The sequence below is a fragment of the Melospiza melodia genome, chromosome 27 (genome assembly GCF_035770615.1).
Source record: "Melospiza melodia melodia isolate bMelMel2 chromosome 27, bMelMel2.pri, whole genome shotgun sequence".
NCBI lineage: Eukaryota > Metazoa > Chordata > Aves > Passeriformes > Passerellidae > Melospiza > Melospiza melodia.
The window spans coordinates 9,278,354-9,293,301 of NC_086220.1; the positions used below are offsets into that span (position 1 = coordinate 9,278,354).

At 57.6% G+C, this 14,948-nt stretch overlaps 1 protein-coding gene across 20 annotated transcripts in view; it reads left to right on the forward strand.

The window, feature by feature from the left end:
• Positions 1 to 14,948, forward strand: part of MACF1 (microtubule actin crosslinking factor 1) — a 146,973-nt gene that overhangs the window by 106,169 nt on the left and 25,856 nt on the right. For 18 of the 20 annotated variants that reach the window (XM_063177469.1, XM_063177475.1, XM_063177472.1 and 15 more), the window contains 9 exons: positions 7,905 to 8,066; positions 8,200 to 8,370; positions 9,501 to 9,667; positions 10,603 to 10,762; positions 11,158 to 11,484; positions 12,175 to 12,259; positions 13,198 to 13,439; positions 13,520 to 13,726; positions 14,676 to 14,795. In XM_063177469.1, coding sequence (XP_063033539.1) covers positions 7,905 to 8,066; positions 8,200 to 8,370; positions 9,501 to 9,667; positions 10,603 to 10,762; positions 11,158 to 11,484; positions 12,175 to 12,259; positions 13,198 to 13,439; positions 13,520 to 13,726; positions 14,676 to 14,795 — 1,641 coding nt within the window. The remainder of the gene's footprint in view (positions 1 to 7,904; positions 8,067 to 8,199; positions 8,371 to 9,500; positions 9,668 to 10,602; positions 10,763 to 11,157; positions 11,485 to 12,174; positions 12,260 to 13,197; positions 13,440 to 13,519; positions 13,727 to 14,675; positions 14,796 to 14,948) is intronic. The other 2 variants (XM_063177487.1, XM_063177489.1) reach the window with 1 other exon arrangement.

Genomic DNA, 14,948 nt, shown 5'->3' on the forward strand with positions numbered 1-14,948 from the left:
GGAGGAAAAGAGGGTGACAGGACTCAGGATGATGGGAGGAGCAGGATGCTACCCAAGAGCCGGGGCTATAAAAATCATGATTTTTACCAAAAGAGCCTGCAGTGGTTCAGGGGAACGGTGGCAAATCGCGGGCGGCTTTTTGGCAGAGCGATGGGGGGGGGGAGGCAAAATTGCTACTTTGGGGGTGTTCCGGGTGCGTTTCTGCGCTGAATTCGGAACTCGGCTCTTTGTGCGAGGAGCAGGGGGGGACACCCGATGTGTCGCCAGCTCCGGCTCGGGGAACGGCGGACAAAGGGCCGGAGGGGGAGCGGGCCCGGCGGCGGCGGGAGCCGGAGCCGGAGCCGCCGCCGAGCCAGGGCGTTGCTGCTCTTTGTCGGGGGCTGCCGCCGCCTCCCCCCGGAGGAGGGGCCATCCCCGGCGGGGCGGGCGGGCGCCACCCCCGCGCTGCCTCCTCCGAGCATTCCCCCCCGCTCCCCGGGGCCGGGCCGCGCTCCGGTTCCCCCATCCCGGGCCCGCCGGGCGGGGGTCGGTGCGGGGGGCGCGGGAGGCCCCGCGGGGCTCGGCGAGGGGGCGGCCCCGGCGCTGCCGCCCCGCCCCGCGGCACCGCCCCCCGCCCGCCCCCGCGTCCCCCCGCCCTCCGCCGGGGCTGGAGCTCCGCGGGAGCCGGTGCTGGCGGCGGCGGCGGGGCCGGGGCGTGCGGCGGCCTGCGCGGCTCGGCCTTTTGTTCCGCCGGCGGGAAGCAGAGCGGGAGGCGGCGGCCGGCAGCGGGAGGACGAGCAGGAGCAGCAGCAGCAAGAGGAGGAGGAGGAGGAAGGCAGCGGCCATGCATCCCGCCGCGCCGGCCGGGGGCTGCCCGCGGGGGCGGCGCGGAGCCCCCCGCCCCCGGCCCGGCCGCTGAGCCGCGCACAAAAGGGGAGAGAGCGGCGGGGAAAGGGGAACGGGAGGGCGGCCCCGGGGTGAGGGGGTGTGTGTGTGTGTGTGTGCCCGCCCCGGCACCATCCCCATCCTCCCCGGTCCGCCCCGCATCGCCGCCGGTACCGGCCCCGCCGCCCGCCGCCCCGCCATGGCCGGGCCGCCCGGTGGCGCGGAGCCGCCGCAGCCCGACACCGGCCGCCGGGAAAGTTAGTGCGAGCGGGGCCGGCAGCAGGAGGAGGAAGAGGAGGAAGAAGAAGAAGCGGCAGCAGCAGCGGCAACTGCCGCCTCCAGCCGCCGCTGCTCCCCGTCCCCCCCGACGGCTCCCGGAGGCAACTCAGGGGATTCCATCCCGCTCCGTCCCTTTGCCATTTTTGGATGCGGTTTATAGCCAATTTTTTTTTTTCCCCTGGGGAGAAAGCAAAAAAAAAAAAAAAAAGCGAAGACCCAGCAGCCTTCCTCCACCTCCCGATTCCGCCGTGCCGCCACCGCCGCGCTCCCACCCGCTGGATTTTGGGGGTTCCGCCACTGCCGGTGGCACCGGGCGAGGTGACGGCAGCGACAATGCCATCATGTTTTTGAGACAGGAAACCTCCGAGTTTGCCCCGAATGAAGAACTTCCTGTGTTTAAAGTTGTACGAATATCCGCTGACAAGCCCGGTTCAAATGAAAACACGAGAGTCGGGGGGAGAGGCTAATTCGGACCAGCTGGACTCGCACGGCGCTCGGAGCTGGGCAGAAAACGCGCGGAGCCGCTCGCCCCTGCCAGCCGGCAGCGGCCGGGACAAGCAGTGCCTTTGTTAGTCAAGAAGGACGGACGGGATAATTTGAGAGCGCTTCAAACTCTTCCGCCGTTTCTGCCGCTTGGAATATTTTTACCGGAGCTGTTGGATTTTGGATGAGCCGCTGATGGATGGGGTTTTTTAGGGGTGCCGGGGGGGGTGAGATGGGTTGTTTCACTGCTCGGGACTGCCGCTCGGGACTTCCCATCCCCGTAGCATCACTTTGGGATTAGAGGCTGCCCCGGCGGCGGGTTTGGGACCTGCTGGCCGTGTGATGCTTCCTGCCGTGGCGGGCAAAAGGTTGCCGGGGTGTTTCCTTCATCCATAAGGACGAGAGTATGGGCAAACCACTGAGCCGGCCAGACTGTTTACGGCAGAACCGCACTTGCCTGGGCAAGGGCGAGGATGAGGATGGCTACATAGAGGATTGCTACGTGCCCCAGAGGTCGATATACGACACCATGAGAATCAACGAGCAGATCGATCAGGGATCGAAGCTCAACCAGCTCTCCAAGAGCACCCTGGGCAAGGGGGACGGCAGCACCATATCCAGCAACGGCACTCTGGGGGCTGCCAACGTCTTCGAGTCCAGGCCACCAGAACCCAAGAAGCTGGACGAGCGCGTCATCTTCGACCAGCTGAAGCTCAGCAGCGACGTCTCCAAGCCGGCGCCGGCTCCGCCAAAGCGGCGGCCGAACCCCGAGAAGAAGGAGAACGTCAACCGGCGCTCGTGGAAGTCCTTCATGCCTCCCAACTTCACCGAGTTCGCCGAAAGGATGGGGGCTTCCCTCAGCGAGGTGTCGGAGGCGGGCGCCTCCAACCCTTCCCTGCGGGACAAGCGGGATTCCAGCACCATGCTGGCCGAGCAGCCGGGCCAGCCCGAGCACGGCGAGCCCATGTCCGAGTCGCTCACCTTGGAGCACGTCTCCAAGGCATCTGGCACGGCAGAGGCTCTGGGGGCCAAGCAGTTCAGCGTGGATGGCTATGGGGGTCCCCGGGAGGAGCGCCAGGCCCTGCTGAGCGCCGGTGACAGCCGTGCCAGGGCGCTGGCCAGGGCCCGCCGGCTGCCCAGTGCCACCTGGCCACGGGCCAGGAAGAATTTCATCAGGGGGAACTTCAACGACGGGCACCAGGAGACCCTGGAGGCCTCCGAGTCGGACTCTACGGTGGAGAACGTCAACCTCTCTCCGTGCCTTAGTGAGGAGCTGCTGGATACGGGGCTGGATATTCTCATCACCTCCAATCTCAGGGAGAAAACGGAGTCTGAGCTGAGATTTGAGGAGGACGAGCGCTGGGTGATGATGGAGGAGTGGGAGGAGGCGACGCTGTCAGAGAGAGGAAAGGCTGTTCTGGTGGCAGAGGAGAAGAGGAGCTGTTGCTTGGCAGATATTTCTGAAGAAAGGGAACAATCCACTGCTCCTGAGGATGGCTCTGCCCTCAGCCCGGGGACCTCCCTGTCCTGCACGTCCCCTGCGGATGGTGGCACCCCGTGCTGCACGGAGGACGTGGCCGTGCAATGTGGGGTTGAGGACTTTGCTCCGGTTTTGGAGCGCCCAGCCAGCCCCACGGGCCCCGAGCTGTCCGACACGGACTCGGTGCAGATGTTCCTGGAGCTGGAGGAGCAGTGCCTGCATGAGGACGGGGGTGATGGAGCTGTCCCCAGCTGCCTGGACATTCAGATGTCCCCAATGGACTCAGAGGGGCTGGACCCAGATTCGGCCAAACTGGCTGGCTTGGTGGTTGAAGGGGGTCAGCACAGGGTCCCCTTGGATATCAGCGCCTCAGACTCTGCCGTTGTGTCAGATCTGGAGGACTTTGATGTCACCTGCAGCTCCCAGGTGCTGAGCACGCTGGAGCCCTTGACAGAGCCCTTCTCAGAGAGGGACACCCTGGCTGTCACCCCCACGGACTCGGACGGAGGGGCCTCCCCCAGCCCCGTGGCCATGGCCGGGCTGGGGTCCCTCCTGGAGAGCCCCCCGGTGCTGGGGGAGGCTGATCCTGATGCACTCATGGACACGGAGCTTGTGGCTGCTGGGGTGACCTCCCACCCAGGGCCACATGTGGCTGCTGGGCTGGGGGGAGAGGGGTACCCCAGTGCTCCAGAGGGCTGGGGTGAAGAGAACCAAGACTTGCTTCCCGAGGGGCCCTGTCGTGGCCCAGTGTCCCCCTGCCAGCCCCCAGCCATGGAGGAGCTGGGGTCCCCCCCAGGGCACAGCCAGGCTGGCACTGAGGGCATGGATCCCTTCAGGACCCATCACCTCCTGCCTGGAAGGACTGAGGTGGCCAGCTGGGATGTCCCAGAACTGGTTTCTGAGGATGAAGCCACAGATTTGGGATCAGGGAGTGGAGCTGAGGGCTGGACTCGTCCAGCAGGGAGTGGGGATGTTTGCTGTGGTTCTCTGCTGCCTTTCCACGCTGGCTCTGCATCAGAGCCAGGCTCCCAGGCTCCGACAACATTCCCAGTGCCTGCTGAGGAGCTCCCGTGGGAAATGGTTTCACTGGGCCGTGCCCTGTCTCTGGAAGGGGCTGCCCACGCAGAGGGCATGGTCGCACATGGGGGGACACCAGCAGCCGTCCTGCAAGCAGATGTGGACTTGTTGTTTGCCCCCAGCTGGGAGGTGCCATGTCCTGCCTGCCCAGCCGCCCCTGAAGAGCTTGCTGGCACGTTGTCCATTGCAGGGCCTGCCATCCCATGGGATTTTGGGGAGCTTTCTGCTCCAGCCCACCCGCTTTCAGCAGGAGATGTGGCTGTCCCGGAGCCCCAGGGGGTGCCACCAGCCACAGGGGATCCTACCATGGATGCTGAGGAACCTCCAGGAGCCACCACCACTGCCATGCCCTTGATGGTGGAGGAGCTTCTGGAAGCCCCGCCACCCTTTGCTGACGTGCCTGTCGCCACCGTGCCACCACCAGCAGCTGAGCCACTCTCCTCGGGTGCCAGGGACCCCGGCGGTGCCCCCGTGCCGTTGGTGGTGTCCTTGGGGGACGCAGATGACTTTGCCATCACGCTTGTGCCGCCCGTGCTGGAGCACCTGCCCGCTGCAGCGGTGGCTTTGGAGGACGACCCTGCTTCCAGCTTACCTGCAGCAGGGGTGGCAGCTTGGCAGGGTCCCCCTGGTGCCTTGTCACCCCTCCCAGAGGGTCCCAGCAGGGCGCTGGGGACGCCCTTGTCCACAGCAGCCAGGGCACAAACCCTCCCCAGGGCTGTGTTGAGGGGCTCCCCCCATCCCCGCAGCTATGGGGGTGCCCCTTCCCTGTGTCCCAGTGAGGAACTGGGGACACCGGGCACAGAGGGAGCCCTCGGTGCTGCTGCTGCCATGGCAGAAGGGCCCCCAGCTCTCCCAGATGGATTCGTTCCAGATAACGAGGTATTTGTTGCTCAGGCTCCCGCAGCCGGGGCTCCAGGCACAGAATTCGCTTTATTTTGCACTCCAGGGATGGGTGGGAGGTGGGAGCCCACTCAGTAACGCACGATCTGGGCTCCCAAACAGCCTTCTCCCTCCCGAGATCGTCTTGGGTTTGGCAGGCAAAAAAATTGGGGTTTTTTTTTTTGGGATGGGGGGGGGAATTGTGTGATTGTGTAAGTAAGGGAGGCAAAAGATTTCTCGCTGCTCGATGACCTGAAATGTTGACTTGCACTTTTTTGGCTTATTAAAGTACATTGTGGTCACTCAGATGGAAATCACGGACTTTAGAAAAAAAACCTCCTCGCTGGCTCCTGGCAGGGAGTTCCCATCTTTGAAGCAGAAAATACATCAGGGAAGAGAAACCTGTAAAATGAATTAAGTGCAGGGAATTCCTGCCCCGTGCAGTCATCGCTGTCTGTAGTTTTTTTTTTTTTTCTGTGAGCATTGAGGTGCTGAGGCTCAGAAGGTGCTTGGGAAGGGGCTCAGATTCCCTCTGGTGTTTGGGGATTTGTGTTTCTTGTGGCTCCTGCCTGGAGAGACCTCAGTGCTGGAGTTCCCACAGCCCAGCGCTGATTTCCTGCCATCTGGAACAGGAGGAATATCACTAAGGAGACATCAGAAGTTAGTCAGCACCAAAAATCCCGATTTGGTGGCAATTACTCATCCTTTGGGCTGCACCACCCCTTTGAGATACGCATGTGGAGGGGCTTGGAGAGGTGGTTTCACATGGGGGTCCACGTGAGCATGGGCTGGGACACCCAGAGGGGACCTGGGTGAGGGAAAAACCATTGGGTCCTTGCCATGGTTGTTTCTGTTTTTTTGAAAATCAGTGAGGGGGATCCTTATTTTAGGTTCAGCTCCTCTGATTGTTGACCCCACAAACCTTCCCCTTGCTCCGGGCATTGCTGGAGAGGCTCCCTGGAATTCCACAATCCAGCAGCAGAGGGGTTAAGGGAGATGAGGGAAGCAGAAAGCAAAGGGGATGCTGTGGGAAGCCTTTCTGGGAGTGAGGAGGAGGAGGAGGAGGAGGTGTGGTGGAGCAGATGTCCTTCTGCAGTCCCAAAATGTCTGTCCAAGGCAGGCCACCTTGCTCCACAGCAAAGGGGAGTCATTAAATATTTGTTTCCAAGCTGAGTCACAGTGAGGTTAATGAGCTAAATCACTGGAATCTTTTATGAGCAAAGGAAAACAAGTGTGTTGGACACGCTCACCCTCAGGCTGTTGCTGGGATTATTTTTGTCAGGCTCCTCAGGCTGTTCTGGGCTCTCAGGCTGGCTGATACCTGTGCTGCAGGTACCCCTGGTTGGATCACCCAGGCTTTTCCACAGGGCTCCCTCCCTGCCTGGCTCCTTTGGAGTTTGTTTTGCAGAACATGGAGAGCTCGGACCAGCCTGGCATGCCAGCCTTATCAGCCTGATCCTTTTGTGGGTTTGGCTCTTGTACCCAGCAGCTCCATATATAAACAGTAACAGGAGAACAGCCCAGGAATTGGTGATTCCAAGTCCCCATTTATTTCTTATAACCGTGGCAGAATTCTCCACGAGCAAAACAGCTCTGGACAGTGTCTGCCAGCTCACCCTTCGCTCGTGTCCTGGAGGGACCTCCCTGCCCTCCGGTTCCTGAGCTCTGCTGGGAAAAAGAAGCTTTTTTTTCCCTTTGGAAACGAGGCAGGGAAAGTCAAAGCAGTGCCTCTCGCTCGGGCTGGGAGCCGTGCCTGTGTGTTTTGAGGGGGATTTTGGTGTTTTTAGGGGGTTTTGCTTCGTGCTCCTCCGGTTGCCGGGCGCAGAGAGCCGTGTCCTCCGCGAGCTGCTGCTCTGCTGGGGGAGATCTTGCATCCGAGTGGGAATTTTTCAGTGCAGGCAGTGCCCCTGCGTTCTTGGGCACGGGGAGCAGGTGGCTGCTTGCCATCCCCTCTGCTTCCCAACGGGAAAACGCCGTGACAGGGCCAAGGGCTGCGGGGTGACCCGTGCTCTGCATGGGCTCCTGGGCCAGGGGAGCAGAGCCAGCCAGCAGTCTGCTCCCTATTTTTGGGCTGTTTGCTGTGGGGGACAGGGCAGGCTCGTCTGAAGGACTGCACGGGCAGCGCGTGGTTCCAGCAGATCCCCAGCTCTGATAAAGAGCATTTATCTCCTCCGGAGGAACAGGATTCTCCCTGCTGCCTCTCCTGACAATGGGGAGCTTCATTCGCTCTCCTCCCCCTTCCCTATCGAATCTTTTTTGGTTTAGAAAGCTTTTCCCCACAGGATTCCCAGGCAGGACCGTGCCAAATCCGTGGTAAACGACTCGCACATTAATTGCCTATTGCCTTTGTCTTTCGAAATGCAGCGAGCTCCTCTGCTTGCCTGTAATTTCGTGGTTAACAAAACTCATATGATGTCAGGTCTCTGTTCTCAATAGCTTCACTGTGAGAATTGCTTGGGGTTTTTCCCCAGGAGCATTATTTCCCAATCTGATGGCGAGTTGGAGCCGATGCTCTCATTTCTTCCTCGGTTTTCTCTTTTTACTTCACTCCAGTGCTTTTCCCAGGAAAAATGGGATTTTCCAATTTAAAACCAGAGGTGGATGTGGATAGACCCTGAGCTGTGCTCCAAACCAGCAGATTCCTGTGACATCTGTGTCACTAGGTCAAGGCAAGGGAGGAGTTCAGACAAACTTGCACAATTCCAATAAAATCAGTGCAAGTGGCTACTGCATCTTCCCTAGAGAGGAAAGCCTGTTGTATCCATGGAAAGACTGAGTGGCTGGAAGAGCAGCTCAGACCTTATAAATTCACCTTTTCTCTCCCACCTTTTCCGCCCCACAGCAATTCCAGAAGGAGCAAGTGGATCCCCTCCAGCTAAAGCTGCAACAAGTCAATGGAGTTGGTCAGGGACTCATCCAAAGCGCCGGGAAAAACTGTGATGTCCAAGGGCTGGAGCATGACATGGAAGAAATCAACACCCGCTGGAACACCCTCAACAAGAAGGTGGGAGCGTGGGGAGGGGCTGTCCCTGTTTTTTTTGGGGTCTGGGGGAAGGATGGGATCACAGGCAGGGAGCTGAGGCTCCGAGGCCAGTGCCTGACACTGCAGTGGGGTTGTTTTTGGTTTTGGGGTGCAGGTGGCCCAGCGAGTGGCCCAGCTGCAGGAGGCCCTGTTGCACTGCGGGAAGTTCCAGGATGCCCTGGAGCCACTGCTGAGCTGGCTGGCAGACACCGAGGAGCTCATCTCCAACCAGAAACCTCCCTCTGCCGAGTACAAGGTGGTGAAAGCCCAGATCCAAGAGCAGAAGGTGAGTGAGCGCTGGGAGGGGAGCTCAGGACAACCAGACAATATTTTGGGGGGCTCTCTCCATTCTTCTCTCCTGGTGGATCTCAGTTCCTCACATCCCAATGTAAAGAACAGTTTGCCCACGCTCAAGAATCTCCATCGCCTAAATCACCGCGTCCCTCCGTTGTCCCGCTGCCTCTCGAAGTTGGTTTTGCTGGTTGGCCGTGTTTTTCCAGCCCTGAGTTTTGCTTTGTGCTGATAATTCTGCTGTGTCAGGAGCGAGCTGGTGGTGGTGCAGGGCCTGGTTGGGGTGTTTGGACAAAGGGAACGTTACAAAGTGTGAGAGCAGCCCCAAGGTGTGCCGGTGTTTGCTGAGATAACAGCCCGGGGTCGGCGCCTGCCCTCGGAGCGGGAGTAGGGGAGGTCAAGTGTGGTCATGGGGAAATATTTCAGAAATGAATTCTCAGCCAGGCTTGGTCTGACGTGTGGAGGTTGCAAGAGGAAATGGGCTTCAAGTGGAGGTTAAAAACTTGATAAGTTGGAGGGGGTTGGTGGGAAAGACTCGGAAAACTCTTCTGGCCCAGAAGTGGTTTGGGTCTTGAGTAGTGTAAGGGAGGGAAGGGGAAATAAAAGGGAAAGGAGAATGGAATGGAATGGAATGGAATGGAATGGAATAGAATAGAATAGAATAGAATAGAATAGAATAGAATAGAATAGAATAGAATAGAATAGAATAGAATAGAATAGAATAGAATAGAATAGAATAGAACGGAACAGAATAGAATAGAACGGAACAGAATAGAATAGAACGGAACAGAATAGAATAGAACGGAACAGAATAGAATAGAATAGATGCAATGAAAGTTCACTTGAATGGGACCTACAATGATCACCCTATCCGGCGGCCTGACCACTTCAGGGCTGCCCAAATCAAAGCATGTGATTGTTATAATGTAATATAACAATATAATATAACTCTATAATTTTTTGAGCTGGTTTTGAAGGCGTAGCCGTGCCCCTGGGCTGGGCCTGCTCTCAGCCCAGAACTGGCAGCGGTTCTGAGCCACAATTGGAGATGTGACCCCTCCAAGGGCTGGATCTGGTTCTGCTGCCCCAGTCTGGTGACTTCCCCCTTCCTTTGCCTCCCCCAAGCTGCTGCAGCGCCTCCTGGACGATCGCAAGGCCACGGTGGAGATGATCCAGGCGGAGGGCGACCGCATCGCGCAGTCGGCCGAGCCCGCGGACCGCGACAAGATCGTGGGGCAGCTGGAGAGCCTGGCACGGCGCTGGGCAGGGCTGCTGGGCAGGGCAGCTGCCAGGTGAGGGGCACTGGGAGCAGCTCATCCCACGGGTCGCCGTGCCCTGGAGCGCGGGGACAGCGCTCGGGAAGCTGGCGGAGATTTCGGTGCAGATACATCCTGGAAACAGCTGGAAAGCACGAGGAGTCAAAGGCTGGCTGGGAGCTGGGGCTGATAGCAGTGGTTTACAATGGCAGGGAAGAGATGAGATTAAATAATTTCCCTGCAGGGGAGGGATGTTATTTTTATTCCTGTAAGCTTTAACGTTTAGCAACATCCTGTTGACACCTTTATGCTGCCAGAATCTTGTTTATGAGTTACTTATTTCTACCTAAGCTGATGTTTGAGGTTATGAAGTCACTTCTGAGGCCAGATTGGACCTTTCTCCGTGTTTTTAATCATTGCCAGCAAGCTGGGCTGTCCATCCAGGATTGTCTTTAACCAGAATCTCCAAAAGACCAAGAGCCTGGTGACAAGCTGAGGGATCTCCAAGACAGTGATAGGGATGGAACAAATGGAACTAAATGATCTTCAAGGTCCTTTCCATCTCAAACTGTTTCATGAAAAACTGCACAATGGGGAAGCCCTTCTGCTGCCTTCTCAGGGCATTAAACTAAAGGCACAGCTGCAGGAAAAGCTTATTTTGCAGTTCCTCCACATTGATTTTTATCTTTGCCATTGTAGCTTGCCTGACAATGGTGTCTCACCTTGCTCTGAACAGAGCTGCTTCCTCCAAATACCTGAAGCTGCTTCCCATGCCTGGCTCCAACTGGGAGCTGCTCCTTAGTGTTTTCACTGACTCAGAGAATCACAGACTGGTTTTGGTTGGAGGGGACCTGAAAAACCATTTTGTTCCAACGCCCTGCTGCAAGCAGGGACACCTTCCCCCAGACCGGATTGCTCCAACCTGGCCTTGGACAATTATTCCCTTCTAATTTTGTGATTACTTTTTATAGGCAGAAGCAGCTGGAGGATATCTTGGTGCTGGCAAAGCAGTTCCACGAAACCACCGAGCCTGTGTCCGAGTGGCTGTCGGTGACAGAGAAGAAATTGGCCAACTCTGAGCCCATTGGCACCCAGACTGCCAAAATCCAGCAGCAGATCAGCCGCCACAAGGTAGGACCTGTGCAGGAGCAGGATGGAGGTGGTTGGAGTCAGGTCCCGCTCCAGTGGTGTTGTTTCCACCACAACCAGAGAGGTTTTTGGCACAAACAAGGACTGGAGGAGTTATCCAGAGAAGGCTGCAAGCCCTGACCCACCAGGGTAAACATTAAACCGGTGCCCTTGCACCTCCCAGCAGATTTGGATAGGAAAAAAAACCATCCCCATTCATGTGTTTCTTTTTAATTTCTCCTCAGTTTACCCATTCAGGGGTGGCTTTTACATCTCCTCCACTTTTCAGTTGCGTTCATTGTTGCGTTCCCCCATTTGAGTTGCGTTTATTTCATTTTCCACTCATTTTTTTTCCCCCCCCACCCTTTCTGTTGTCCGTTCTCCCCACCACCATCCAGGCTCTCGAGGAGGACATAGAGAGCCACTCCACCGACGTGTCCCGGGCGCTGGGGGTCGGGCAGTCCCTGTCCTCGCTGAGCTGTGCTGCTGAGCAGAGGCTGCTGGCAGAGAGATTAGAGGCTCTGCAGGGCCGCTACGGCGAGGTCCGCGAGCGGTGCGGCCGCAAGGCAGCCCTGCTGGACCAGGCCCTGGCCAACGCCAGGATTTTTGGGGAGGAGGAGGTGGAAGTGCTCAACTGGCTGGCTGAGGTGGAGGACAAGCTGGGCTCAGTGTCCGTAAAGGATTTCAAACGGGACGTCCTGCAGAAGCAGCATGCCGACCAGCTGGTATTTCCCCTTTATTTTTGTTTAATTTTTTTTTTTTTTTTTTTTTCTTCCATGTTTCTGTTGTTTGTTTTGTTGCATTTTAGCTGGTTTTGTTTATGTTTCTGGGGGCCTGATTTTAATTTTGCCAAGCTGCTGGGTCTGTCTGAGGTTTGGAGAGGAGTGTAAAGAGATTTCATGTGTTATGAACAACAATTGTGGGCCCCCCCCTCCACCAAAAGAAAAAAGTGTTTCTCAAGGCGGGGGAACTTCAAATGGTTCATTTAATTTGTGAGCAGTGTCTGAGGCTGCTTGGCCACCCTGTGCCTTCAGAAAGCTGGATGCTGTTTCCAAAACTGAGAGCTGGGAAAGTCTGCTGGGTTTTTGGAGCTGGGCTGGCCACTGAGGAAGCCTCTGCATCCGCTCCCTGGGGCTGTGCAGGCTCCTTGCAAGAGTGAGGTTCTGCTTAATGCAAGTGCAAGTCCTTTGGTAACACAGATCCAATGGGTTGGGTTGGGTTTGCTCTGAGATTTGGGCCTTTGAGTCCCAAAAATCTTAATAATTCCCATAGCAGGATAGCTGGACAGTTTTCAGATGGGTTGTCCAGCCTGCCTGTGCTCAGTAGGGAAGTTCATGTTCCCCACAGCATCTCTGGCTGGCAGGACACAGGGAGCTGTCTGCAGCAGGGTAACCCAAATTTGCCTTTTCCTTCAGGCTCTGAATGAGGAAATTGTGAACAGGAAGAAGAACGTGGACCAAGCCATTAGAAATGGACAAGCTCTCCTGAAGCAAACCACAGGTAACACGGAGGAGATCTGGGAAATGTGGGGGGTCTGGGAATCCATCCTCCACGTGCCTTTCCTTGGGAAGTCCATGCTCTGTTGGGTGGAGGCTTTTCTCCCTCAGGTCTTCATTTCCTTTTGGAAACTCCCAGAGTAGCTGGTTTGCATCCAGATGCTGAGCTGCAAACACTCCTAGCTTAGGATTTGCTTGGTCCCAAAATCCCGAACTCCCAGCCTGGGGAGCGGGTGATTCCCAGTGCTGCTGTGGGGATGCTCAGTGCTGAGGGAGGCTTTTCTCACTGCAGCCAGCTGCTAAATCACATGGAAAAGAGGTTAAAAATACCCCCAGCCCTCTGCTAATGCTGCTTTCCCAGACTGAGCAGTTGTGGCTGTTGCCACGTGGGTGTGAGTTTATGTTTATGAGTGGGAAGAGAGGTCGGGGCGCTGCGTTTCCTTCAGATGTGGTCTGCTCAGAGCAGATGTACAGCCCCGTGTCCTTGTGGGAGCTGTGGAGCAGGAAGAGTGATTACAAAGGACTTGGCAGGCAGCCCTGTGTCCCCTTGGAAGCAGCAGCGAGGGGTGAAGTGACCCTTTTTACTTGGAGCTGTGACACGTTGATGAGAACTGAGTTGGGGTGGCTTTGGTTTGGGGTGGCTTGTGACAAAACCAGGCTTTGCAGCTGGTTTTATCACAAGCTCCCATCCCATCCCATCCCATCCCATCCCATCCCATCCCATCCCATCCCATCCCATCCCATCCCATCCCATCCCATCCCATCCCATCCCATCCATGTGGAAGATGTCAGAGCTTAATAAAACCTGGCTGAAGTCACGCCAGTACAAAGAAAAGTTATGCTGAAATTAAAAGGGAGCGGGATAGAGAAAGTGGCTCCTGAAGCCTTCTGGGGTGGCTCCTGAGGCCCCCAGAGCCCAGCAGCATTTTCCCCCTGCTGCAGGGGAGGAGGTGCTGCTGATCCAGGAGAAGCTGGACGGAATCAAGACGCGCTACTCCGACATCACCACCGCCAGCTCCAAGGCCCTGCGCACGCTGGAGCAGGCACGGCAGCTGGCCACCAAATTCCAGTCCACCCACGAGGAGCTCACCGGGTGGATGAGCAAGGTGGAGGAGGAGCTGGCCTCCAGCGGGGCGCAGTCCCCTGCTGGAGAGCAGATCCCCCAGTTCCAGCAGCGGCAAAAGGTGGGAGAGCGGCAGGGATGGTTTGTTTTGTGCTTGGGGAGGAGCTGGGAAGGGCACACATGCATGGGTGGCTTCCACAGGAGCTGAAGAAGGAGGTGATGGAGCACAGGCTGGTCCTGGACACGGTGAATGAGGTGAGCAGGGCTCTGCTGGAGCTGGTTCCCTGGAGAGCCCGGGAGGGGCTGGACAAGCTGGTGTCGGACACCAACGAGCGCTACAAGCTGGTCAGTGACACCATCAGGCAGAGGGTGGAGGAGATCGATGCTGCTATCCAGAGGTCTCAGCAGGTGAGTGAAGAACCCCTGCAGGGTTTGCTTGGGACAGCAGGAGCCAGCAGCCAGGCACTGCTTGTCACACGAGGCAGTGGGAGGGATGGCAAGCATAGGCAAAGGGTAAATCCCATCAGGAATTCCAAGGGATGGACTGTGGCAGCAGAGATGGTGGCTGACCCGTTTTAGTGTGTGTTTTTGGGATGGCTGACCCGTCCTGGTGTGTGTTTTTGGGATGGCTGACCCCTGTTGGTGTGTGATTTTGGGATGGCTGACCCGTTTTAGTGTGTGTTTTTGGGATGGCTGACCCGTCCTGGTGCATGGTTTTGGGATGGCTGACCTGTCCTGGTGTGTGTTTTTGGGATGGCTGACCCGTTTTAGTGTGTGTTTTTGGGATGGCTGACCCGTCCTGGTGCATGGTTTTGGGATGGCTGACCCCTCCTGGTGTGTGTTTTTGGGATGGGATCACTCTGGAGCAGCACTGTGTTGTCCTGCCTGTGAGCTGCTGCCTGCAGGGGTGAAGTGGATGGTGTGAAAGTGGTGATGGGTGAGTGTCAGAGCTGGGAAAACATCATCCCCCACTGGGAGAGCACAGGGATTTGTTCCAGGCCAGCAGTCCTCCCCAAAAATGCTTGTCCTGCACAAACTGGAGGCTGTGGAGTGCTGGGAATACCTGACCTCACTCCATGGAGTCAGTTCTCCAGGGAGGAGCAAAGGAAACTCTCCTGTTTATGGGGATGTCCCTTTCCCTGCAGACAAGGGAGGGTGTGGGGAGAGGTGGCTGCTCCAGCTTGCCCCAAAACCAACTGCAGGAGCTCCAAAACCTGATCCCCATCCTTCTCCTGGCGCTGGGGTGAGGAGTTTGTCCCTGCTGGGTCCCTCTGTCATTCCCACCGTCCCCAGCTCCCCGAGTGCTCCATCCCTGCTGCCCAGCACTGACCACTGCCCCTCCTCTCCCCTGTGCCAGTACGAGCAGGCAGCTGATGCAGAGCTGGCCTGGGTGGCTGAGACCAAGAGGAAGCTGATGGCCCTGGGTCCCATCCGCCTGGAGCAGGACCAGACAACGGCCCAGCTGCAGGTGCAGAAGGTCTGTGTGCACTCCCTGGTGGCTTCTGGGGGTGGGCACCAAGGAGGGATGGTCCAGTTTGGGTCGTGGGATGCGTTTTGGGGCAGCAGCTTTACCCTGCGCTGAGCTCAGAGCGGCAGGAGAGACGCAGCACTTGTCCTTGGGATGTGAAAG